The 24,903-nt window shown below is 37.4% G+C and overlaps 3 protein-coding genes across 8 annotated transcripts; all 3 read left to right on the top strand.

The window, feature by feature from the left end:
* The first annotated feature begins 10,905 nt into the window (after nt 1-10,905).
* On the top strand, nt 10,906-13,218 carry LOC140820587 (uncharacterized). Of its 4 annotated transcripts, none has more exons than XR_012115528.1 (2): nt 10,906-12,525; nt 12,876-13,218. XR_012115528.1 is itself a non-coding variant. In XM_073180882.1 (1 exon), exon 1 carries the CDS (start codon nt 11,477-11,479, stop codon nt 12,443-12,445), a length of 969 nt encoding a protein of 322 aa, XP_073036983.1. In that variant the 5' UTR covers nt 10,906-11,476; the 3' UTR covers nt 12,446-12,716. The 4 variants fall into 4 exon arrangements, 1 of the variants encoding a protein (XP_073036983.1); XR_012115529.1 differs by having other exon boundaries at nt 12,906-13,218; XR_012115530.1 differs by having other exon boundaries at nt 12,909-13,218.
* Nucleotides 13,219-18,198: 4,980 nt separating this feature from the next.
* On the top strand, nt 18,199-21,528 carry LOC140820590 (uncharacterized). Of its 3 annotated transcripts, none has more exons than XM_073180885.1 (5): nt 18,199-18,450; nt 19,716-19,808; nt 19,971-20,042; nt 20,296-20,367; nt 21,206-21,528. In XM_073180885.1, exons 2-5 carry the CDS (start codon nt 19,729-19,731, stop codon nt 21,426-21,428), a joined length of 447 nt encoding a protein of 148 aa, XP_073036986.1. In that variant the 5' UTR covers nt 18,199-18,450; nt 19,716-19,728; the 3' UTR covers nt 21,429-21,528. The 3 variants fall into 3 exon arrangements, with proteins under 3 accessions (XP_073036986.1, XP_073036988.1, XP_073036987.1); XM_073180887.1 differs by having other exon boundaries at nt 20,296-20,374; nt 21,278-21,311; XM_073180886.1 differs by having other exon boundaries at nt 20,296-20,374; nt 21,206-21,276.
* A 173-nt stretch (nt 21,529-21,701) lies between these two features.
* On the top strand, nt 21,702-24,601 carry LOC140820589 (uncharacterized). Its single transcript, XM_073180884.1, has 7 exons — nt 21,702-22,551; nt 22,637-23,145; nt 23,265-23,439; nt 23,532-23,636; nt 23,746-23,880; nt 23,985-24,176; nt 24,264-24,601. Exons 1-7 carry the CDS (start codon nt 21,724-21,726, stop codon nt 24,459-24,461), a joined length of 2,142 nt encoding a protein of 713 aa, XP_073036985.1. The 5' UTR covers nt 21,702-21,723; the 3' UTR covers nt 24,462-24,601.
* Nucleotides 24,602-24,903: the final 302 nt, after the last annotated feature.

The raw sequence follows: 24,903 nt of genomic DNA on the forward strand, positions 1-24,903 counted from the left end.
AGATAAATACTGATAAAATTCCAAACCTTCGTCCGTCGCTAGCCCGCTGATGCCGCTAGCTCCCAACTAGAGCACAGCTCTGCTACAAGACCAGCAGCTCCCCGCTAGTGCCCAAATCTCGGAACACGACTAGAACCTGTCAGAAACGACTGAAATGCTATGGAACTCTCTGAATTGGCGAGTCAAAATGAGGAAATCCGACCACTATTTATAGGCCATGTTCGGATCCTCCGAACACCACTTCGGAACGTCCGAACGCTACGTGTCCACTGGCTCTTGACAGCTCATGATCGGATCCTCCGATCATACACTTCGGACCGTCCGAACATGCACGTGTCCAGCTGCTCTTGACACCTCATGATCGGATCCACCGAACCTACACTTCGGAACGTCCGAACTCCCACGTGTCGATCAACTCTTGACACCTAATGATCGGATCCACCGAACTCACTTCGGACCTTCCGAACTCTTCGGTGCTTCCGAACCATCTTCGGACCTTCCGATCATGATTAATCACCATTAATCCGTTAATTACCCAATTCGGCATTCGGGCTACTACATTCTCCCCCCCTTAAAAGATTTCGTCCTCGAAATCAGGCTTAGAGAATGAACAAAACGAAATAACAACATCGCTATAATATCTCAATTGTTGTTGAATACAACTGATATCTCGATTACAATTGAAAAACACAAACATATACAAAGCAAAACTCAAAAGAGCTCTGGATGTTCTGAACGCATACGACTCTCTAACTCCCAAGTGGCTTCTTCAGTGCCTCTGCGCTGCCACTGTACTAAGACAAGAGGAATGATCTTATTCCGCAACACCTTGTCTTTGCGATCGAGAATCTGAACTGGTCGCTCCACGTAAGACAAATCTGATTCAAGTTGAACTTCAGAGGGATGCAAGATGTGAGACTCATCTGCTACGTATCGTCTCAACAAAGATACGTGGAACACATCATGAATACCGGACAAATACGGAGGTAATGCTAACCTGTAAGCTAAATCTCCCACACATTCTAGAATCTCAAAAGGACCAATGAATCTCGGAGATAGCTTACCCTTGAGACCAAATCTCAAAATCCTGCGAAAAGGCGAAACTCGGAGAAACACTTTCTCACCTGGCTGGAAATAAAGAGGTCGCCGCTTGGTGTTCGCATAACTAGCCTGTCGATCCTGGGCAATCTTAATCCTCTTCTTGATTACTGCAACTTTATCAATAGCCTGCTGGACTAACTCCGGTCCCTCAACATGTCGTTCACCAACTTCGTCCCAGAATAAAGGAGTACGACAACGTCGCCCATACAACGCCTCAAATGGTGCCATACCAATACTACGATGGTAGCTGTTGTTGTACGCGAACTCAATCAAAGGCAAATGATCCTGCCAAGCGGGTCCGAAATCCATAACACAGGCTCGCAACATATCCTCAAGCGTACGGATAGTCCTCTCTGACTGACCGTCAGTCTCCGGATGATAAGCAGTACTCAGACTCAGTGTAGTACCCAAAACTGACTGGAAACTACCCAAATAGCGTCACTATTCCTCGACGATAATGGCAAGTGAGTAATGAAATCCATCGCGATATGCTCCCACTTCCATTCAGGAATAGGTAGATTCAACAATAATCCTCCAGGTCGACGGTGCTCTGCCTTAACCTGTTGACAAACAAGACACTTGGAAACAAACTGATAAACACTGCGCTTCATCCCTTTCCACCAAAATCGTGTCCTCAAGTCTTTATACATCTTATTACTTCCTGGATGAATACTCAACTTACTTCGATGAGCATGAGATAAGATCTCCTCCCTCAAATTATCATCTTCTGGTACTACAACTCGATTAGACAAACACAGAAGACCATTAGACTGATAATGGAAACCGCTATCTCCACCCGCTAACCGAGCTAATCTCTGAGTCTTGAGATCAGACATCTGAGCATCTCGAATCCGAGCGAACAAGGCTGGCTCAGATAAAATGGTAGCAACACGAATGCTCTCCATACCTTTCCGATGTTTGAAATTAAATCCCAACGAACAACAATCCTGAATAGTACTAATCATAGCACTGATCTGAAGTGCAGAAACTCTCACTTTGCGACTAAGAGCATCAGCTGTGAGATTTGCAGATCCTGGATGGTACTTGATCTCGCAGTCATAATCTTTCAGCAAATCCATCCAACGACGTTGCCTCATGTTCAACTCAGCCTGAGTGAACAGATATTTCAGACTCTTATGATCAGTAAAGATTTCAAACTTAACCCCGTACAAGTAATGACGCCAAATCTTCAGCGCGAACACAATAGCTGCCAACTCTAGATCATGAGTAGGATACTTCTCCTCGTGAGATTTCAGCTGTCTGGAAGCATAAGCAATCACATGACCGTTTTGCGTCAACACACACCCTAAGCCTTGAGAAGAGGCATCGGTGTAAACACTGAAACCATCAGATCCTGACGGTAACGCCAAAACAGGTGCAGAAGTCAGAAGTCGACGAAGCTCTCTGAAACTATCTTCGCACTCAGATGACCACTCAAATGGAACATCCTTCCGAGTAAGTTGCGTCAAAGGTCTAGCTACCTGGGAGAAATTCACGATGAAGCGACGATAATACCCTGCTAGACCTAGAAAACTACGGATCTCAGCCACCGTCGTAGGTCGTGACCAATTTAGCACTGCCTCAATCTTGCTGGGATCCACAGAAATTCCTTCCTTGGAAATCACATGACCAAGGAATACTACACGATCAATCCAGAACTCGCACTTACTCAGCTTAGCATACAATTGCTTCTCGCGAAGAATCTGCAACACAATCCTCAAGTGCCGGACATGCTCTTCCACACTATGAGAATAGATCAAGATATCGTCAATGAAAACCACCACAAACTGATCCAGAAAATCTCGGAAGACTCGGTTCATCAGATTCATGAACACCGCTGGCGCATTCGTCAATCCGAATGGCATAACTAGAAACTCGTAATGCCCATAACGAGTACGAAATGCAGTCTTGGAAATATCATCATCTCTGACTCTCATCTGATGATAACCTGATCGCAAATCGATCTTGGAGTAAACAGAAGTACCCTGAAGCTGATCGAACAAGTCATCAATACGGGGTAATGGGTACTTGTTTTTGATCGTCACCCGATTCAGCTGGCGATAATCAATGCACAACCGCATCGATCCATCCTTCTTCTTGACAAACAAGACTGGAGCTCCCCAAGGCGAAACACTCGGGCGAATATAACCCTTATCAAGAAGATCCTGCAATTGCTGCTTCAGCTCTCTCATCTCTGACGGAGCCAGACGATAGGGGGCACGAGAAATCGGTGCAGTCCCTGGCATTAACTCAATGCCAAACTCCACCTCTCTAACCGGAGGAAAACCAGGAATCTCTTCTGGAAATACATCAGGAAATTCACAAACCACTGGAATATCCTCTATACCAACACTACCTGTGGACGTATCAATTGCATAGATGAGGTAGCCTTCCCCGCCCGCCTCTAAAGCACGACAGGCTTTCAGAGCAGATACTACTGGCATCGGAGGTCGCGCTCCCTCACCATAGAAAAACCAACTAGAGCTCTCAGTCGTACGAAACTGAACAAGCTTCTGGTAACAATCCACAGTAGCTCGGTAGGTAGTCAAAATGTCTATACCCAAAATACAATCAAAATCTTCCATCTCTAGAATCATAAGATTCGCAGTCAACTCGTTACCCTCAAAATCTAAAGGACAACCCATTACTAGACGCTTGGCTAAAACCGAATGACCCATCGGGGTAGAAACAGAAAGAATGACGTCTAGAGAAACATACGGTAACTTATGACGTTTAACGAATCGTGCAGAAATGAATGAATGAGATGCTCCGGTATCTATAAGAACAAAAGCAGGAATACCGCATAAACAAAAAGTACCTGCTATGACTCTCTCGGTCTCGTCTGCAGCCTGATCCTGGTTCAACGCAAAAACTTGACCTTGGGCACGAGGTCGAAGATTCGAACTACCCACTGCCTGACCCTGCCTCCTCTGCTGAACAGTCGCCTGAGATCCAGAACCAGATCCTGCTCCACCTCGCAACTGAGGACAATTCTTCTTAATATGCCCCATCTCTCCGCACTGATAACAAGCTCCTGCGGCTACTCGGCATTGCTCCGATGGATGGTTCTTCCCACAATGCGCACAAGACTCCTTCTTCTTACCAAAGCGGAAAACACCGCTAGATCGAGATCTAGATCCAGAAGAAGACGAACCAGATTTCTTGAACGACTGAGATCGAGGCCTCAAAGTACTCGGAGGTCTAGAAGAAAGAATAGCCCTACCACGCTGGAGACTGATCTCTGCTTGACGACACCGGTTCACCAACCCATCGTACGAAGTAGGATTATCACAGACAGTGACTCGATCAAAGATCTCCTGATTAAGGCCCTGGAGGAAATGATCATACTTGGCCTCAGAACTGCCACTGATATGAGGAGCGAAGGGTAATAACTCAAAGAATTTCTGCTGATACTCATCAACAGACATACTCCCCTGCTTCAGGTTCAAGAGCTCAATCGTCTTGGCCTGGCGAAGGGCTGGAGGAAAGTACAGCTGCATGAACGCTGCACGGAAATCGGCCCAAGTCGCTCTACCCTGAGACTGAACTATCGGCGCAGAAGTCGATCGCCACCACCTGCGAGCACGGCCCTCAAGAAGAAAACTAAGGGTCTCCATCTTCTGCTCATCGGTGCACTGGAATGCGCGGAAACAACTCTCCATGCGCTCTAACCAATCCTCCGCATCATCGGGAGTCTCACCGCCAACTAAAGGCTTAGGCCCCATCTGCATGAAACGATGCATATCGAAACGCCTAGGACCATCCCGACGATGACGATGCTCATGATGACGCCTATGATCATCCTGGTCACCCCATCGACCTACACTCCCCTGACTACTCCCGTCATCAAAATGGTCAGCCATCGCTACAAGATAGAATAGGGAAAATGGTCAACGGAAATCCCAAAACAGAATCTATATCCCAAAATCATACGCATGCTCTGATACCATAAATGTAGTGACCCGTTCCAGAATCACCTACTAATTGAAAACTAAGCATGCAATTAACTTAATAATTACTAATCAGAGATAATAGCGGAAACAACTAACAAATGATAGTTATACAACCCAAACGAACTCTAGAACAACTCAAAATAAGGTAAAGAATATCTGGTACAACCATATCGAATCAAATGATACCGAAACTAAACCAACCGGCTACTCAACGTCCTCCTCCTGCTCCTCCGGAACCATCCAACCTGAGAACTGCCCCGAGAGAATGGGGTGTCCAAGATAAACAAAACCGAGGACGTGAGCGATAAGAACGCCCAGTACAAAAGTATGAGTATACAGACCTATATGAAATGCACATGCTATGATCATGATACCGGGGTAGTCAAGAAACAGGAATCACAAAAGGATCTCAACAATGCTCAGTCTAGAGGCGCCAAGTGGATAGTGCCGCGCGGTCCAACCTCTGGGTCACTGCATCCACTACAAGACAGACGTGGACCTAAAATGTCCCGGACCACCGAAGCCCTCCCGACCCGTCGGCCACTGTGTACTCTCGGTGTCCATGCGTCCACAAGACAGGGCTGAGCGGCCCCAAGATATAGCTTATCTCGAAAGAGATACAGCTCAACAGCAAAGGCTATCTCGAAGGAGATACGGCTCAACATGAAATGCAACGTGCAGTAATAAACGTGACATAATAGCATGCATCATATGACATATATCAATGCACCACATAATCATGCAACACATATATGAATGTATACTCAACCAGGATATCTCGGATAGTACTTTCGTACCTCTATCACAGCAATCCTAATCCACTGGAACAACCAGACAACAGGTCTAATCCAAGCCTATTCATCAAGTGAAAACCATCACTAAACTTATCTACCAGACTTAACTAGATAATCCTGAGATAAATACTGATAAAATTCCAAACCTTCGTCCGTCGCTAGCCCGCTGATGCCGCTAGCTCCCAACTAGAGCACAGCTCTGCTACAAGACCAGCAGCTCCCCGCTAGTGCCCAAATCTCGGAACACGACTAGAACCTGTCAGAAACGACTGAAATGCTATGGAACTCTCTGAATTGGCGAGTCAAAATGAGGAAATCCGACCACTATTTATAGGCCATGTTCGGATCCTCCGAACACCACTTCGGAACGTCCGAACGCTACGTGTCCACTGGCTCTTGACAGCTCATGATCGGATCCTCCGATCATACACTTCGGACCGTCCGAACATGCACGTGTCCAGCTGCTCTTGACACCTCATGATCGGATCCACCGAACCTACACTTCGGAACGTCCGAACTCCCACGTGTCGATCAACTCTTGACACCTAATGATCGGATCCACCGAACTCACTTCGGACCTTCCGAACTCTTCGGTGCTTCCGAACCATCTTCGGACCTTCCGATCATGATTAATCACCATTAATCCGTTAATTACCCAATTCGGCATTCGGGCTACTACAGAAAGTACATACATATTTCTAGTAACGAATTCAAATTGCAACAAACATGTCTGACGAGTTTTGGTGTATAGTCTCATTACCTCATAAATACCAAACCAAGATCATCAATATACAACAGTATGTGTGGAAAAATATATAGAGAAGGGCATGCTCAATGCACATCAGCTTATAAGAAGCAATCATCCCAGATTTGAGGGAACACTTCAAAGTATTATCAGCTTAGAATAGAAGCACAATTCCCTCAGTGAGTGAGAACACTTTCGTGTTGTATTCATGAATCAGTTCTTACACACAATCACTCACATATACAGAGAGTAGAGCGTATTGAATAGTTGAGTGAGTCTTGCACAAAGACAATAAAGTTGTGTATGTAGTCTTTGACACACATACGTTAAACAAGTATTGGCTGGAATGTGTTGCCTTCAGTCTAGGCTAAGAGTTTAGTTATGCAGTAGTTTAAGTTCTAAGCTGGGTGGGTTTGTACAAGGCATTGCATAAATCAAAGTCTTCTAGTGGAACCTACCCGAGGTGGTAGAAGAGATGACGTAGGAGCAGTTGAAGTCTCCGAACATCTATAAACATATCTTGTGTATTTAATTGTTTAAATTTTGTTTTAAAACTGATTTGATCAGTTCAGTTCCCACCATAACTAAACTGATACAAGCTCGAACTAATCCGCCTTATATAAGTTAATCAGTTTACACAAGTTAAAAGGCTTTCAAACTAGTTAGCTTTCTTAATGAAAGATTACTTCAAGTATTTTCCGATTGGTTTAAAACCAAACTCGATTTAATTTATCGGTGGTTACATTCTTAGAACACGAGCTATTGCATCTCATTGAAAATATTGTGTTTGAAGCACTCTCACAGGTGTCAAAACCGATCCATCATTATTCTCTAGCTGGTATTCTTGCAGACCAATCCAGTTTGTATGCATTCCATCCCGACATCTCATAAGATATTTTTACCAATCAATGCACATTATCGGACATCTTTAGTTCTCCTTGAATTTCTACTAATGAGAAAAATTTATGCGCAGGCCTTTGTCTTTTATATATCAACATTTCAAAAGCCGTTTATTACCCTTTTTAGATAAATGCTAAGGTTGAAACGTCTACTACTTAAAATACTGTTATAATTTTTTTTGTAAACTAATTTTCGAAAATTACATTTAAACACATGCATGTAACAACAGCTGTAAATCACACATTTTAAAATAAAAAGATTCCATTATTGGTAAAAATACTGCAATTGAAAATATGCCAAATCATCAAACCTTAGACTATCATTTAAAATGGTTCAAATAAGAAGCAAGCAAATCCTGTCGACCCAACATCATAAATAGCAAAATTGTATAAAAATATCAATGTTCCCTTCTAACTCATAAACATAATGTGCGGAAAAAGTATGGTCCTCGGGTTAGCGTGTGCACATCCAGCTCTGCCTACTCAATCTTCGGCGCCTCTAGTCTCTTCATCAATATGCTCACTGCATTATTCACATCTAGTGAGTCTAAAGACTCAACACACCTGTAACGTTATAACAAGTACATATACATAACATGCAACATTGAAAATGACTGTAATAACATACATTTCATGATCTTAAAAGCATGAACTTAAAGATATCGAGTCAAAGCATAACATGTCCGAAACATGTCTCATCATATCAATACATTGTTAGAGTAGATGCCCTGTAAGTTCACTGTTGACTAGAGATTTTATTGACTCAGTTGTAAAGAACAATCTTTATTTTAATATAATTCATTATTTCATGGTTTGTTATTTCTTTATCTGTATACCCATGTTATCAACATAGATAAAGACCTTGATTATACTTTAATACAAATGAATCGTAATTCGATGTTGAAACTCGTTTGTAAACACTGTATGATCTAAATTCGTTCCTAGTTGATTCATCCGCCTAAAACATGGATAAAGGTCGCTTGAGCTCGAGACTAACATCTGTGATGTTGTGTACTGCGTTTCTTGGTAAGGACATGGAGATGTCCAAACATGCAGATGGGTAGTCATATGATGATTATACAGAACAACCCTCCCTTGGAATTTCCAAGTGGTTATCATTCATCGAGAGGATAAGTGTGTGGTTATGATTGTACACCATTAGTCCTTACAACCCGGGATAACACTGAGGCTCTATATGCTAGGGATGTGATTTGACTCGTTTACCGGCTCCAGGAGAGTCATCAGGTGGCAAGGTTGGGTACAGTTGCGACACATATAGGAGCCAGTGCATTGTAGTCGGGGATTCACCGCTCACCTACGGGTGTGGATATCCTGTCTGATCTGATGAAATAATAGTGCATGGAATCTCTGGTCGGAGTATGAGATGTACGTTGGAGAAGGAGTTCTCAAATAGTACACGCGATGCCACTATTATAATTATCACATAGTTATCGAATTAATATGCAACCCTCGATGAACCAATGGTTGCAGATTCGATCGGGATATATGAGATGAACGTACCGTACTGTACGTTAATCATAATCGACTGGTTCTTTCAGGCACTATCAGTGATACCTAGGGGATCATGGGGCGATGCTACTAGACGCTCTTACCATGATCCGATGGGTGCAATCAGAAATGAGTTCTGACATTCTTGATCAAGGTGTTGATGAAAAGAATGGGGCTAACTAGGGTAAACCCGAATAAAGGATTATGTCCTGAATCACAAAGAGTTGTGAACCCACGGCTAGCTGTATCCCTCAACCATTGAGGGTCACACAAGTACTGGATTGTTTGTTCCCGTTGAGAAAATAAATTTAAGAAGTTGAATTTATATTATATAGTAAATTCAAGGAGTTAAAATTATGATAATTAAATTTTTAGAGAATAAATTCAAGGAGTTGAATTTATAAAATTTGAGAATTTAATTTATTAATGTTGGGTTTATTAAATATTAAATTTTGGAGGTGATAAAAATTCAAGGAGTTGAATTTATAATTTAAATAATAAATTCAAATGTTGAATTTATAATGTATTTAATTTATTAAGCTCAAAAATTGAGTTGATTAATTAATAAATTAAATATGATGGATAATATGTTTAATGAGCTTATAGGGGTAAAATTCCAATATATTAAATAATTAAAGTTTTAATGGTCTTTGATTAAATTAATTAAACTATTTGGACTGGACCAATTAATTAAATCAAGCCCATTAATAATAATTATGTAATTAGGCTATTATTTACTTATAAATAATACATGAAAAGTAAAACCCTAGCCTACCATCCATCAAACTTACGTGAATCATCCTCCAAAGAAAGAAAAAAAATCGGCCACCTTATTTTGAGAAATTTTTTTGAGCCGTCTCTCAAATAATCTTCTCCTACGTTAAATCTCTTCCAATATTTCTACTGCAATTTGGAAGAGGATCATACAATTCAGTCGTGAACCTGATTAGAAGGAAATAAAGGATTTCATCGAAGAAAGTTCGTAGGGAATCAACAAGAGCAAATCCGTTTATACCGGATTAGTTGGAGCCACGTGATTAATTCACAAAGGTATAATCTCTGACATCCTATGTATGTTTAATTTGTTAAAATCATACGAGCGCCCAAAAGCAAATCATATTTTGATCGTCAAAATAAATAAAAAATTTTAAAACTTCCGCTGCGTTTGGACGTGTAGAAAACCAGATCCAACACATATATGTGTTCAATTTCTTTATTTGAATTCAGATCATTAGTTATGACGTTCGTATCAGCTCTAATCTATGAATCCATCTATGTATAACCGTGGTTTCCGGCGACGGAGACATCAGCGATAATTTTACCCTTCCATTGAGCTTTGGCCTTATATGTTCGTGTTCATATTCGTATTAATCACAACCAACTCCCATTCTTCAAAACATATCATCACATCACTTATTAAAATCATGCATATATGTAATTTTCCTTAAAATCAAACAAGCAACGTATTTTTCATATTTCCATAAAATGTCATGTTCATGATAACATATACATTTAAAACATGTAATATACTGATTAGAGCACTGCCTGCACTGGTAACTCAACCGGGTGCAAAATGACCATTTTTCCCCTAGAAAACCTTAGTTACCATTTTACCCCTGGACCTCAAAATTTCGACCCGAAGCAAACAAACTCCTTAAAAACACTTCAAAACATAATTGTAATCGTTTCATAAACATAACCTCGAGCCCGTTTCTTATTCGTTTTAAAACATGGACTAGGTTCTCGGTTTTAACCCGAATCAACCCGAAATTTAACCAAACTTTCTCAAATTTTACGGATCATAATCCGTAAGACGATGTCACATATGACCCATTCCTTATCAATTTACCTGAATTCCCCAAACTCTTTTTTTTTTAAATAGTTTTGGTTCGAAGGGCATAAGATTTACATTAGCAGAGCTTCTTGTATTTGAGGACAAGTTAGTTATCCAGATCTCACCGTGAGGGCCTCAATCGAGTATATCGCAAGGATGGAAGCCATTTACGGGGGTAAATAGAGGTGGTTCGAAATCCGATTCGTGTCCGATTTTCTCTCTTCTCAGATCCAGATTACTACAGGGATGTTGTATGGTGAAATGATGGGCAACTCGGAGTTCGATTGAGATTTTTTCACGGCGATTCGGGTTTCAGCATTCGCCGCATCGCAATTATCAATTGGCCAAGTATTAGTAAGATTTTTTGGGTAATTTTCTGATTAACAGTTTGAGTTTTTTCTTTCGAAAACTTGCCACAAGAACAATTTCAACATCTGTCTATCTTAACTTCTCTCCAAGTATGATAAACAATTCAGAATATAGGGGAATTTGACAGTGAATGCTAGTCATGCTCCGCTGATTCTGATCCAAATTCTAGATTAAGGTTTTTGGGGGGCCACAATTGATTTCTCGATTCACATAGGGTAAAAATAATTTGGGCCTATACTGAGAATCAAATCCCATATTCACTCAATTCTCAAATGGCTCTGCTTCCATCAAAGAGTGTGGTGATTTCAGTTCCAGTCCTTGTTCTGTCAGCCGCTGCCGCTGCCGCTGCAACCCTCTTATTCTTCCTGCTATTTGCGCTTTCATCCCCATCTCCTCCTTGCCCTTGCACTACTCTTGCCATGGTAAGTGAGAGCACAAAAATTGGAGAGCGGATCTCGGCTTCAGCTGAGGACATCGATTGGCTGAAGAGTCAGATTGAAGTTAATGGGTTGCATATGCAGCCCAATGTTCTACGTAAAGGCATCAACCCTCGCACTCGTCAGCAACAGCTCCAGGATCTTCTTGAGTTCAAAGGGATATCACACTATGAAGGAGAAGAAGCGAACAATCACACAGCTCTACCTTGCCCGAGTGAATTACTCGTTGAGGAGCACCACAGCTATTATGGTGAGCCCTGGGCAGGAGGACGAGATGCGTTTGAGTTTCTTGCTGAAACAGTACGTTTAACCCCAAACTCCCAAGTTCTTGAGATTGGATGTGGTACACTTCGTGTTGGCCTGCATTTCATCGGTTACTTGAATCCTGGGCGTTACCATTGCTTAGAGAGAGATGAGCTATCTCTAATGGCTGCGCTTCGATATGAGATTCCATCTCACGGTTTATTATCTAAGCGTCCTTTGATAATAAAGGGTGAAGATATGGATTTCAGCAAGTTCGGGCATGAAACCATGTATGATCTGATATATGCTAGTGCTGTTTTCCTACATATGCCTGACAAACTTGTTTGGATTGGTCTGGAGCGGGTAGTAAATAAATTGAAACCTTTGGAAGGTAGAATCTTGGTCTCGCATAATATCAAGTTTTGTTCTCGTTTGGGAGGTGAAGAATGTACAAAAAGACTGAATATCTTAGGGCTCGAATATCGCGGGAAGCACATCCACGATAGTTTACTCTTCAACCACTATGATACATGGTTCGAGTTTAGACGATCTAAAGCTTAAAAGATTGTGCAAGACAAATCCTGTTGATTTATTTGTAACTTGAAGTGAGCAACCGTTATTTAATATGAGCATTAGGAAAGGTAAGTTAGAAACCTTCTATGTTTTATTTTCTTATATTGGTTTCTTCGATGTTCTAGTGTTTAATTTTATCATTGTTGTTGCTATTTTAGTCAAATTTTGAGTTTTGATTCGAATTTGTGACATGTATGTTGTATTCTTTAGATGAATATTTGCCTAACATCCTGGTTTATGAATGGGTCCATTTTTTTTTTCTCTTTTCCTATTTTATCCTGTGTGGAGTCTATATTTCGGTTCTTTGGTTTATTTATTTCTAAGAGGTGGTTATGTTATATTGTTTGGAGAGGAATGAAGTAAACAACAGTGGGACATTGATTTATAAAAACTAGGAAATGCATTTGGAATGAGTCAGGATGATGTGTTATGGGGGAATTTTGTGCAGAAGAAGCATGCGGCGTTGAAATGGGGACATGGGAATCTATTATCAAAGGATACTTGGGGAAAGTTTCAGTACCACGGGTTAAAAATGAAGCTGAGGCTATTATCAATGGATACTCGGGGAAAGTTTCAGTACTACGGGCTAAAGATTAAGCTGAGGAGATTCTCATGTCAAGCTTTGGGAGTACAAATTTATACATCTGGTAACGTATGAATGTCACCAGGTGTATTGATTTTCATATGCCCTGAACGAAGGGCAAGTGCTCCAGGCATATGCTGTTGCTTATTCGGACTTGTCAAGTAGGCAACCATGGCTTACCAAATCGTAGCGGACATAATGTGTAACTAAGATTTAATATCTTATAAAAATTTTGACATAATTTCCCGGTGAACCAAACTTTCCACCGAGCACAATTCAATACACATAAAATGTCATCTTCTTTGAACATGCTACATGGAAGTTAATGTTATGTTGTTAAAACTGCTTTAAATTTTTATATTCTAACTTGAACATGCACGCTTTGTTTGCTCCATCATGTTAATGGCAAAAAATTGTGTGAGACGGTCTCACGGGTCATATTTTGTGAGACGGATCTCTTATTCGGGTCATCAATGAAAAAATATTACCTTTTATGCTAAGAGTATTACTTTTTTATTGTAAATATGAGTATGGTTGACCCGTCTCACAGATTAGGATCCGTAAGACGGCCTCACATTAAACCCACTCCATGTTAAATGGGTGCTTTAAAATTTAATTGTTTACGTAATGAGTTTTAACTTGTCTGCTATTTGGAGAACAAGCTCTCAAAGTTAATATATATATATATATATATATATATATATATATATATATATATATATATATATATATATATATTATTATATTATTAAGTGTGAGCACATGATAGTAACTACCTAGAGAGGATACCAACTTTTTTTTTCCAATTTTACCCTTATATGATACTAATATTACACTTTTGTTTTTTGTTTTTTAAATTTCAACACACTTTTTATTTTTATTTTTTCTAATTTCAACCATTCAATTATCAATTTATCCCTCCATAATTTGTCAAATTTCACTTTAGTCCATTGATAATGATAAAAAAGATTGTATACACACGCATCGCGTGTGCAAAGTAACTAGTATATAGGATTGGTGAACCTTGGCTGACATATATATATATATGTATATGTGTGTGTGTATATATATATATATATATATATATATATATAGACACACACATATACATATAATTGACAAGTAAAGAAGCACAAGAACAAATTATTGAAACACTTGAAAGCACAATGTCAGCCAATGTTCACCAATCCTCCCTCTCTATACTTGTCAATTGTGATTTCATTTGTACATGTTCGTTCACTGTGAGAAGTGAATATATATATATATATATATATAGACACACACACACATACATATAATTGACAAGTAAAGAAGCACAAGAACAAATTATGGAAACACTTGAAAGCACAATGTCAGCCAATGTTCACCAATCCTCCCTCTCTACACTTGTCAATTGTGATTTCATTTGTACATGTTCGTTCACTGTGAGAAGTGAATATATATATATATATATATATATATATATATATAGACACACACACACATACATATAATTGACAAGTAAAGAAGCACAAGAACAAATTATGGAAACACTTGAAAGCACAATGTCAGCCAATGTTCACCAATCCTCCCTCTCTACACTTGTCAATTGTGATTTCATTTGTACATGTTCGTTCACTGTGAGAAGTGACAACTTAATGAGCATGAATTTATCATGGCCAATTCTTGACATTGATTTAACACTCTAAAACCTATGCAACGTTCGTCTCAAATATTTTTTCAAACATTTAACCATTAAAAAGTGAACGTTTGTTTAATGCATTTGTTTAAAAGCGTTTATTTTACCCAAAATGCTTTGTCGCTCGTAGCTTAATGCTCTTACCCAAAATGCTGACAAAATATTATGTAGTTAGGTGGATGATCTCCCAACACTGATATTTAGAGAAATATTTTTTTTTAAGAAAATATGAAAACCCAGTTGTGGCTCCACGTCAGTATGGGCAAAAAGGGGCAGAGAGGGTATATATGCCATTTTAAAGAAAAATTGAACTTATTTTAACATGTACCAAATAGGAAAAAATAAACGGGGCTACAATATCAGTGTTCTTGAAATGTTCTTAACTGAATTTATTATCGAAAGATTAAATCGAGTTCGATTTTATATTTAGATGAAGAAACTCAAAATAACCTTACTTATTTTTTAAATAATTTGAAAAGTATGCAAGTTAAATATACAATTATGGTTTGATTGAAATTTTTATCAAACAATTAGTATGCAATGAAGAACACATGAATTCTTTAACAAAGCCACTCAAAACATCAAGAATAAATGAAAAAACATAAATATTAATGCAAGATATAACACAAGATTATAGAGGTTTGAATGTGGTATCTGTTAGAGTAGATATCCTGCAATCCAACGGTTGGTTAAAGAATTTATTGACTCAAATAAAATAAACAATCTTTATTTTAATATAATTTAACTTTTAATAGTTTCATTATACTTTATCTGTATACCCATGCAATCAGCATAGATAAAGTCCTTGATTATTCTTTAATACAAATGAATCGTAATTTGATGTTGAAACTTATTTGTAAACACTGCATATTCTAAATTCGTTCCTAGTCGATTCAGCCGCCTAAAACATGGATAAAGGTTGCTTGAGCTCGAGACTAACATCTGTGATGTTGTGTACTGCGTTTCTTGGTAAGGACATGGAGATGTCCAAACATGCAGATGGGTAGTCATATGATGATTATACAGAACAACCCTCCCTTGGACTTTCCAAGTGGTTATCATTCATCGAGAGGATAAGTTCGTGGTTATGATTGTACACCATTAGTCCTTACAACCCGGGATAACACTGAGGCTCTATATGCTAGGGCTGTGCTTGGACTCGTCTACCGGCTCCAGGAGAGTCATCAGGTGGCGAGGTTGGGTACAGTTGCGACACATATAGGAGCCAGTGCATTGTAGTCGGGGATTAACCGCTCACCTACGGGTGTGGATATCCTATACTCAACATATGTACTCTTTACCTGCTTCTGCATTCTAAATTAATAAAACATTTTATATAATGATCTGATGTAATAATAGTGCATGGAATCTCTGGTCAGAGTATGAGATGTACGTTAGAGAAGGGTTCTCAAATAGTACACGTGATGCCACTATTATAGTTCTCACATAGTTATCGAATTATTAATTTTACTTTTTCGGTTTGATATAAATTTTTAATCATATTCAAAATGATGGATTTTTAATTTTAAAATTGTCTCAACATTTTAATTTTAAAAAACGCGTGCCACGAGTTTGTATGTTTGCCAGATTCATGCAACTATATTATTTAATAATATACATACATGCATACTACTATATATCGCATATATCATAATATGACATTCAACAACAAATAAGGATGATCGATTGCCAACACTATTAGATCCATGTGAGCCATACATGGATCCAGATCCAAAACCCAGGTGAATGCAGGGATGCAAATGCAACTATTACAAGAGCTTCCAATATTTTACATGTCTTCATCTCGTTCATCGGGCCCACCATCTTCCAGTCTCGATCTCCCACTATTTCTAATAATTACATTTAAATAGCCATGCCACATAAGGGATACATCTCATGGGGGTGGAAACGGGCCATAAACCAGGCCCACTTTAATATTATCAAATATTAAAAACGAATAAAATAGTAAAATATCTTAACATACACCTCACACATTTGTCAGGCTCTCGATCATCCTTCATGCATTTAATATCAAATATTAACATCAATTTAATTAAATAATTTAATTAATTGATAAATCATATATTTAATAATTTTATCACCAATCACCACAATTATTAAAGAATTTAATAAATTAAATAAACTCCTTTATTTAATTTCTAATTAAAATCAATAATAATCGATTTCTATTATTTATTTTACAAGAAAATTATTAATTTTCCAAAAATTAATTTCCAAAATGAAAAATTGAACCAATTTTCAAAAATATCAATTTTACCTAAAAATTTGAAAAATCAGAAAATTGCACCCTCAGCCCAAACAATTCAAGCCCACCATTCAGCACGCTTCGCCAGACGATCCCGGGCAGCCGCCCGCCCGCTGCCCGAACGTTTCGGGCAGTGGCGGCAGCCCCTGTGCATGCAGGGCGCACATAGGTGCGCGCGGCGCTGCGCGCTGGCGACCCCACGCCACGCGCGCTGCATGCTACCTTGATGCGCACGGGCGTCCCACGCCGCGCGCTGCCGGGCGCGTCCCTGCACACACGGACTACCCGGAACAATTCCGGGCAGATTATTTTTTTTTGTTTTTGTTTTCTGATAAAAATAGATTTAATGGTGCTATAATTTTCTGAAAATTTTTCTTGTGTGGTTAGAAACAAATTATTCAATATCAAAACCATACGATTTAGAAAAATCTTGGCTCTGATACCACTGTAGGATCTCGGTTTTCTCGTGCTAAAACGCAGCGGAAATTTTAATTTTTTTTTTATTCGATAATCAAAATATTTGTTTGAGCACTCGTATGGTTTTATAAATTAAATATACATAGGATGTTTAAACTTTTACCTTTGGTGAAAGATTCACACGGCTCCAACTATTCCGGGATTAACGGAAATAGCTCTTGTTGTAAATCTCGCGTAGTTCTTCAAATCTTCTTTCTTCAATCTCCTAATCCGGTCCACGACTGGATTACTTGTTCCTCTTCTAACTTGCACTAGAAAGTATAGAAGATCTTTTCATAGAGATAGAACACTAAAAACCGGCACAACTCTCAAACTTTGAGTGGCCAAATTTTTCTTGTTTATGAGAAAAGATTTTCGAGAGCTTCTTTGAAAAATTGGGAAGGACCGAAAATTTCATCAATCTTGCCCAAGGAATTAATTAACGAGAGCAGCACATCTTTTTCTTTTTAAAAAACTCTCGGATGCTCTATTCAAAATAAGAGACAAAATCCTTATTATTCTTTCTCCAAGATTTTCGGTCATCCCTTATCTCCACCAAGGCAATACATTTATTATTTCAACTAATGGTCATTTCCTTAATTAATCACATTAGTTAGGTAATTAGATTTCAATAAATCTATGACTCTCAAAATTAGCACACCCATAATCATGCAATATTATTTTCTTGGCAAAAACTTGTGTAAGACCGTCTCACGGATTTTAATCCGTGAGACGGATCTTTTTAACCCGGTTCGTTTTCTAACCCGTCCGGCCCGATACTTATAGCCCAGTCCAGAACCCTAGCTTTTGTGTTCTAATTTTTATCGCTGATCTCATTTTTCTCTGCGCCGATCTCTCTTCAAGCGGTCATCTCCTTCCGAGTTGCTGCCCCTCATCTCTTCCGCCGCGTCGCTCATCTCTTCCGTCGCTGCCAATATTCGAATACACTGAGAATCTCGAACTCTCTTCCGAATTCTTCCGCCGCGCCGCTCATCTCTTTCATACATAGAGTAGGTGTACAATTTATTTGATATATGTCTTCTTGTGTGCTTCAGTCCAGCCAAAAAAAAATGGCAGGTGTGCCAACTGCACTCAAATTTCATCCACCAACCGCATATATCCCCCTACTTTTATAAATTCATTTAAATACTTTTAGTTTCGAAATTTAATTTGTCGTTAAAACCTGATAACAAGCATGTGTGCCACACCTGTTAAATTCCTTGATTTTTTTCAATACACTGAGTTTCGAGCGCTGCCTGGTCCAGTCCAAACAGGGAATCTCTGCTGCAGTACGAATCATGCAGGATATGTTTTTCCAGAATTGCATCTTTAGATAATAGCTTTCATTTTTACCATGGGTTACTGATTATTGTGACTGCCGCACTGTTATTTAAATGTGACTCATTAAAGAATTAATATTACTTCCTGTAGTTTCATACAATGATTTTAGTATTTATGCATCTTCTGTTTTAATCATGGTGGCAGCTATGAGTTATTCCGGTAGTAACCTCTTCCCGCAATTCCAACATTACATTAAATTGGTGTTGCTCAAACTGAGATTATTTTTATCTTCTACTCCCGTTTGGATGTGCTGAGAGGAGGATAAGCATTGAAACTAAATTTCATCTTGTTTTTATTGGACTGAATTGTGGAATTGAGAATGATGAATATACGGATGAGATAAATTTGTAAATGATTCATGCATATCGTTAGATGTTTGCAATTCAATTTTGTATGCATTTCAGTTTCTGACTTGGGATTATACGCCTGGAATTCCTATCTAGGCTATATGTATACAATTTGCTTGGATCACAATTATTAGAATTCTGGAATCTGTGGTCTAGGCTTGAGACCTGTCCAGGCACAGTCTTTTAATGCAATCTGGCGCCTAACCATGAAGCCAATGTTTGCCTCAATGCCAGGACTGCATTGTATGTGTATCAGATTATTTGGTACTCCATCTCCCTGTTGTGTTAGATTAATTAATCGATTCATGTCATGTGGTGATACTTTTGGTGTGTAGAAAAGGCCTTTACGTAAAATACGTTTGGATTACACACGAAGTCAATCTAAATCACTTGCTTGAATTTTAGAAACTTAATGGAGCTTCAGAAAGCTATGTGGTGGAAGCTTTTTCACTGTTTAGCTTTGCTTTTTTGTTGGATATGTGGTTATGGTGTTGTTCTATTGATATGTTTGTTTCCATTTATGTTTATACAAATTGAAATTTTTTAATTATAACAACAACTTGATGATTGTTTGAATAATATGCAAGGTAATTTGCAAATATGAAATCCAAAAAAGTTGCAAAGAAAAGGAAGCTTTCCCATACTGAGGTTTACACTTCTATCGAGCCAACTGACAAGGGGTATTACTTTTTCTCTGAAATGCATTAGTTTTTATCTCAAAAGTATCACTTTTCATATCATTTTTTAGTTTTAGCCAAAAGTATCACTATTGGTTTCACAGTTCTGCTTTCATATTGCTGTTTAAAAAACTATTACTTTCTTTTCTTTTCTTTTTTGAAAAGGAAACAAGTTACCAAGAACAACGAGCTTTGCCCTCACGAGGATGAACCTTCTATCACACTAATTGCTAAAAGGTAAAAAGTATCACCTTTTTCCTCAAATGTATTATTTTTTACCTATACAGTATCACTTTTTGTTAGTTAGTGCTTCTTTGATATTGTTTTTGTTGGTTAATTTTTGCATGAATTTGGTCATTAAATAAAGTATTAATTTTTTAATCAAAGGTATTACTTTTTACAGCTCAAGTATCACTTTTGGTTTCCCAATTCTGCTTTCATATTGATGTTTAGAAAACTATTACTTTCTTTTCCTTTTCTTTCTTAAAAGGAAACAAGTTACCAAGAACAACGAGCTTTGCCTTCACGAGGATGAACCTTCTATCACACTAATTGCTAAAAGGTAAAAAGTATCACCATTTTCCTCAAATGTATTATTTTTTACCTATACAGTATCACTTTTTGTTAGTTAGTGCTTCTTTGATATTGTTTTTGTTGGTTAATTTTTGCATGAATTTGGTCATTAAATAAAGTATTAATTTTTTACTCAAAGGTATTACTTTTTACAGCTTAAAAAAGTATTACTTTTTTACTCAAAAGTATTACTTTTTTACAGCTCAAGTATCACATTTGGTTTCACAATCTGCTTTCATATTGATGTTTAGAGTGTGTCTTACTTATCGTTGTTTCAAAAAGTATTACTTTTTTCCTCAAAAGTCCTCAAAAGTATTAGTTTTTTCCTCAAAAGTATTACTTTTTACACCTCAAGTATCACATTTGGTTTCACAATTCTGCTTTCATATTGATGTTTAGAGTGTGTCTAACTTTTCGTTGTTTCAAAAAGTATTAATTTTTTACTCAAAGGTATCACTTTTAACAGCTCAAGTATCACATTTGGTTTCCCAATTCTGCTTTCATATTGATGTTTAGAGTGTGTCTAACTTATCGTTGTTTCAAAAAGTATTAATTTTTTACTCCAACGTATTACTTTTTATAGCTCAAGTATCACTTTTGGTTTCCCAATTCTGCTTTCATATTGATGTTTAGAGTGTGTCTTACTTATCGTTGTTTCAGAAAGTATTAATTTTTTACTCAAAGGTATCACTTTTTACAGCTCAAGTATCACATTTGGTTTCCCAATTCTGCTTTCATATTGATGTTTTAAAAGATGATATTATTATTTGATTTGCTTAATAATATCTATACTGATTTTCTTTTCTTAACTTTTTTATTTCTTAAAGAAAAAACGTTGCAAAGAACAGCAAGCTCTCCCATTTTGAGAAGGAACCTCCTATCAAACCAGATGGTAAAAGGTATCACCTTTTTCCTCAAATGTATTATTTTTTAGCTCAAAAGTCTCACTTCTATTTAGTTATTGCTTCTTCGACATTATTTTCTAATATATATGCTGATTTTGTTTTCTTAATTTTTTTTGTGGTTTGCTTATATTACTTTTTAATTTAAATGTATTAATTGTTTCAGCAAAAGTATCACTTTTGGCATGTCATTTCTGGTTTGATATTTCTGAATAAATAATTACTTATATATTTTTATTTGTTAGGTTTTATTGTGTTTTTTTTTTTGCTTTTCTAATATATGGTGATTTGCTTTTGTGTGTGTGCCAGAGGTTTTGTTACACAATGCAGACCACAAGGTCTATACAAGCTCATACAAAATTTTAATGACCAACAAAGAGATGCAGTAAGGAGCATTGGTTTTGGTGGCTTGCTCCATTTGTCTATCACGTCCTACCCTAAAAATGTTGAAATGGTTGATTAAAAATTTTAATGGAGCCAGCCGAATGTTGAAAATTGACAACAACAGAAGCTTTGTTGTCACTGCGGATGATGTTCATGATGTCTTCTTATTGCCACGGAGTAATGGAATTGATGTTTTGAAGTTGGGACGTAATGAGCATTTAGATTTGTTGGTGAAACTAAAGGATGATTATGGTATACATGCCCGGTCACCATTGAGCTCGTTGAAGGATGTTATTCAGACAAGGTTGACAGATGGAGGGGATGATTTTAAGAGATTTTTCATCCTTTACAGTTTGTGTTCATTTTTAAATCCTAGTTCAAATCGTTTGGTCAGTTTCGGTGTTGTGAAATCATTGGTTCAGGTGGAGAGGATTTCAGATTACGACTGGTGTACGTATGTCTTGAAAAAGCTTTGTAACGGTGTGCACAAGTACAATATCAATCCACTTCAGAAGAATGTGAATGGTTGTGTTTTACTTTTACAAATTTTATATTTCCACAAGCTGAAGTGGCATGGCATTGCTGAACGATGTACTTTACCTCTCATTCAACATTGGACCAATGAGAGGATTCGCATAAGAATCAAAGAAGAGTCAGCTGCAGGGGAATACGGGCAAGGAGAATGGGTTATTGGCACATACCCTGTCAGTTTGAATGGTAAGACAACGGTGGAGGAAAAAGAACATCGCTCAAGTGTTTTGGTGGAGGAAATGAATGAAATTCCATTGGTTTCTGATGGATTTAATGATTCTGGATCCAGATTCATTAAATATAAGCTTCCTGCCGACAAACTTGATAATTTTGAGATCCGAAAGATTGCTAAAGATGTAAGATATTTTTCATGTTTTATTACTGCATGCTTTTCTTTACGTTCCTTGATTATTAATCAATTTATTTCTTGTACAACTTTAGGAAGTACATGAGACTTTGCTTTTGCTGAAGAGGGACATTTCAGTGGTTTCAGACTATCACATGATGAATTTGTTGAAACAAATGAAGACAATGGAAAAGAAGAATGTTGGAAGTTCTCAATCACATGTTTTGTCAGATAGTCAAAACTTCTTTTCTGATCCTAGAGTTCAGAAATATGTTGATGAAGTAGTTGAAAAATTTGAAATTGTTAAAAAGTTGACTGAAGGGATGCCCACATTTGATCTCCTGACACCGGATCAAGGACAAGTTGCTGAAGCTGAAAATGGAAATGGTGTTGGGGAGGAGGAAACTGACAATGGATTTTATAATGAAGGGGTTGGAGCAAATTCATCTGATGTTGGATCAGATGATTTTTGGATTAATAATGAAGAGATTGGATATCTTTCAAAATTCATAAATAGCAACAAAAATGTCCTGTCTGGTTTTGATCGACAACAGAAAGAATTGGTTGATTATTGTCTATTTGTTGACGACACATTGAGTAAAGAGTAAGTTATTAATGAATCTATAATTCGAGTATTTTATGCAAAGTATTACTTTTTGTGAAAAACGTATCATTTTTTGTGCAAAAAGTATTCTAATTTTTTTATATATTTTCAATTTTCAGGGAGATGCTGTTTCGTTGTGGACGTATTTGTACTGTTTCAAAAGAGAACATCTTATCATTGAGTCCATTGAACGAAATATTTTTTTCCGTCATTGATGCATGGTCTCTATCAATCAATGATGAAGAAGCAATTGAAAAGAAACACAAACGTTTTTGCTTCAACCTCACCCAAAGTGTAAGATTTAAATTTATCATGTGTTTCTTTTTTTTTTTAGAATTGTTATTAGTGTTGTTGAAATCTGAATTGTTTTTGATTCTTTGGAAAAGCTTGTTTATGTGGATCATGATGTCGACATTGCTAAAATTGGTATGAGGAGTTGTTGGAATGATTGGTTGAGCCAAAATAGTTATGATTTGAGCTTGGTTGAGATGGTAAGAAACCGTGGAAATATTTATTATTCTTGTTTTAGATTTTATTCGAAATTTATTGCTATTAAATAATAATATTTCACTAACAATTATCTTTATTTTGAAAATGTAGATTTTTCTGCCATTTCGTTTCAATAACCATGTCGCTGCAGTTGTTATCAACTTTCGTGAACAAAAAATTCAGTATCTAGACAATTGGAAGTATGATGAATCTGAAAATTCCTTCTTTCAGTCTGCACACATAGTGGTATACTGCCTAAAATACTTGAATTTCATTATTTTGATGTGATGCATTATTATTATTATTTTTTTTAAATGATACAGTCTTATTTCCTGTTTTTCAATTTGTAGTATAATGAAATGGTTATGTTCTTGAAAGCAAACAATTATGTTAAAGGAGCTGATGGAATTTTGAAATATGAGATTGAAAATGTGGCCTTCAATTGGAAAACAAAAAAGAGGGACGTTGATAGTGGTGTATACCTGATGCATCACATGAAGTATTTTGAAGGTGTAGTATACTCATCTCCAAATTTGTTCAAGGTATGGTAATTTGACTTATGGTGTATTAACTAACTTTCTTCTTTTAATCTTAAAGTTATAATTGATTTTTTGTTTGACTTATTGTAGGCTGATATAAGACGTGGTATTAGAGCTGAAATATGTACAACCATTGTGCTTAGTGAGGTAAATGAATTGAGATCCGATGTTTTGAGTAAAGTGTTTGATTTCTACAAGAAGAAAGCTGAAAAAATGGCCTTAAAGAGAGATGCAGCAGAGATCAAGAAGAAAAAGAAACAAAACATTTTGCAACATATTGGGTTGTGATATTTTTAACTTTTTAGCCATTTAAGAGGCGACATTCTGAATTTTGACTTGTTTGGTGAACAAAATCAACCTTCTAAGGAAAACTGATTTGTGAATGTGCTGCAAATACATTTTATTTTGCTGCAGTTTGTGTTTTCTGTAGATCCTATTATCCCCAGTTTAAAACTCCTTCCTAATGTGCAAACATAAAAATAGAAGTTATGCTGAGTTGCTTACCCTCTTTGCTTCTACATTTCTCGTCTTCTATGTAAAACACTATGTCAGATGTATATATAAATTAACATATCTCTAGAATTGAAATTTAAGAGGTGACATTCTGAATTATGACCGTTTTTCAAACGTGATGTAGAATTTGTATATATAAAAAAACGGTCATTCTAAAATTTGATGTATATATAAAAACGGTCAATCAAACGTGATGTAGAATTTGATGTATATATAA

Source organism: Primulina eburnea, unplaced genomic scaffold (assembly GCF_022965805.1).
Source record: "Primulina eburnea isolate SZY01 unplaced genomic scaffold, ASM2296580v1 ctg1251_ERROPOS2800000+, whole genome shotgun sequence".
Taxonomy (NCBI): domain Eukaryota; kingdom Viridiplantae; phylum Streptophyta; class Magnoliopsida; order Lamiales; family Gesneriaceae; genus Primulina; species Primulina eburnea.

Bases quoted from the DNA above. Each gene is read 5' to 3' on its own strand.
- LOC140820590 (XM_073180885.1), top strand. From the start codon at position 19,729: ATGAAATCCAAAAAAGTTGCAAAGAAAAGGAAGCTTTCCCATACTGAG. The intron at 19,809-19,970 runs GTATTACTTTTT...TTTTTTGAAAAG, and splicing joins ATCGAGCCAACTGACAAGGG to GAAACAAGTTACCAAGAACA. The intron at 20,043-20,295 runs GTAAAAAGTATC...CTTTCTTAAAAG, and splicing joins ATCACACTAATTGCTAAAAG to GAAACAAGTTACCAAGAACA.
- LOC140820587 (XM_073180882.1), top strand. From the start codon at position 11,477: ATGGCTCTGCTTCCATCAAAGAGTGTGGTGATTTCAGTTCCAGTCCTT.
- LOC140820589 (XM_073180884.1), top strand. From the start codon at position 21,724: ATGTTGAAATGGTTGATTAAAAATTTTAATGGAGCCAGCCGAATGTTG. The intron at 23,146-23,264 runs GTAAGTTATTAA...TTCAATTTTCAG, and splicing joins GACGACACATTGAGTAAAGA to GGAGATGCTGTTTCGTTGTG. The intron at 23,440-23,531 runs GTAAGATTTAAA...TCTTTGGAAAAG, and splicing joins GCTTCAACCTCACCCAAAGT to CTTGTTTATGTGGATCATGA.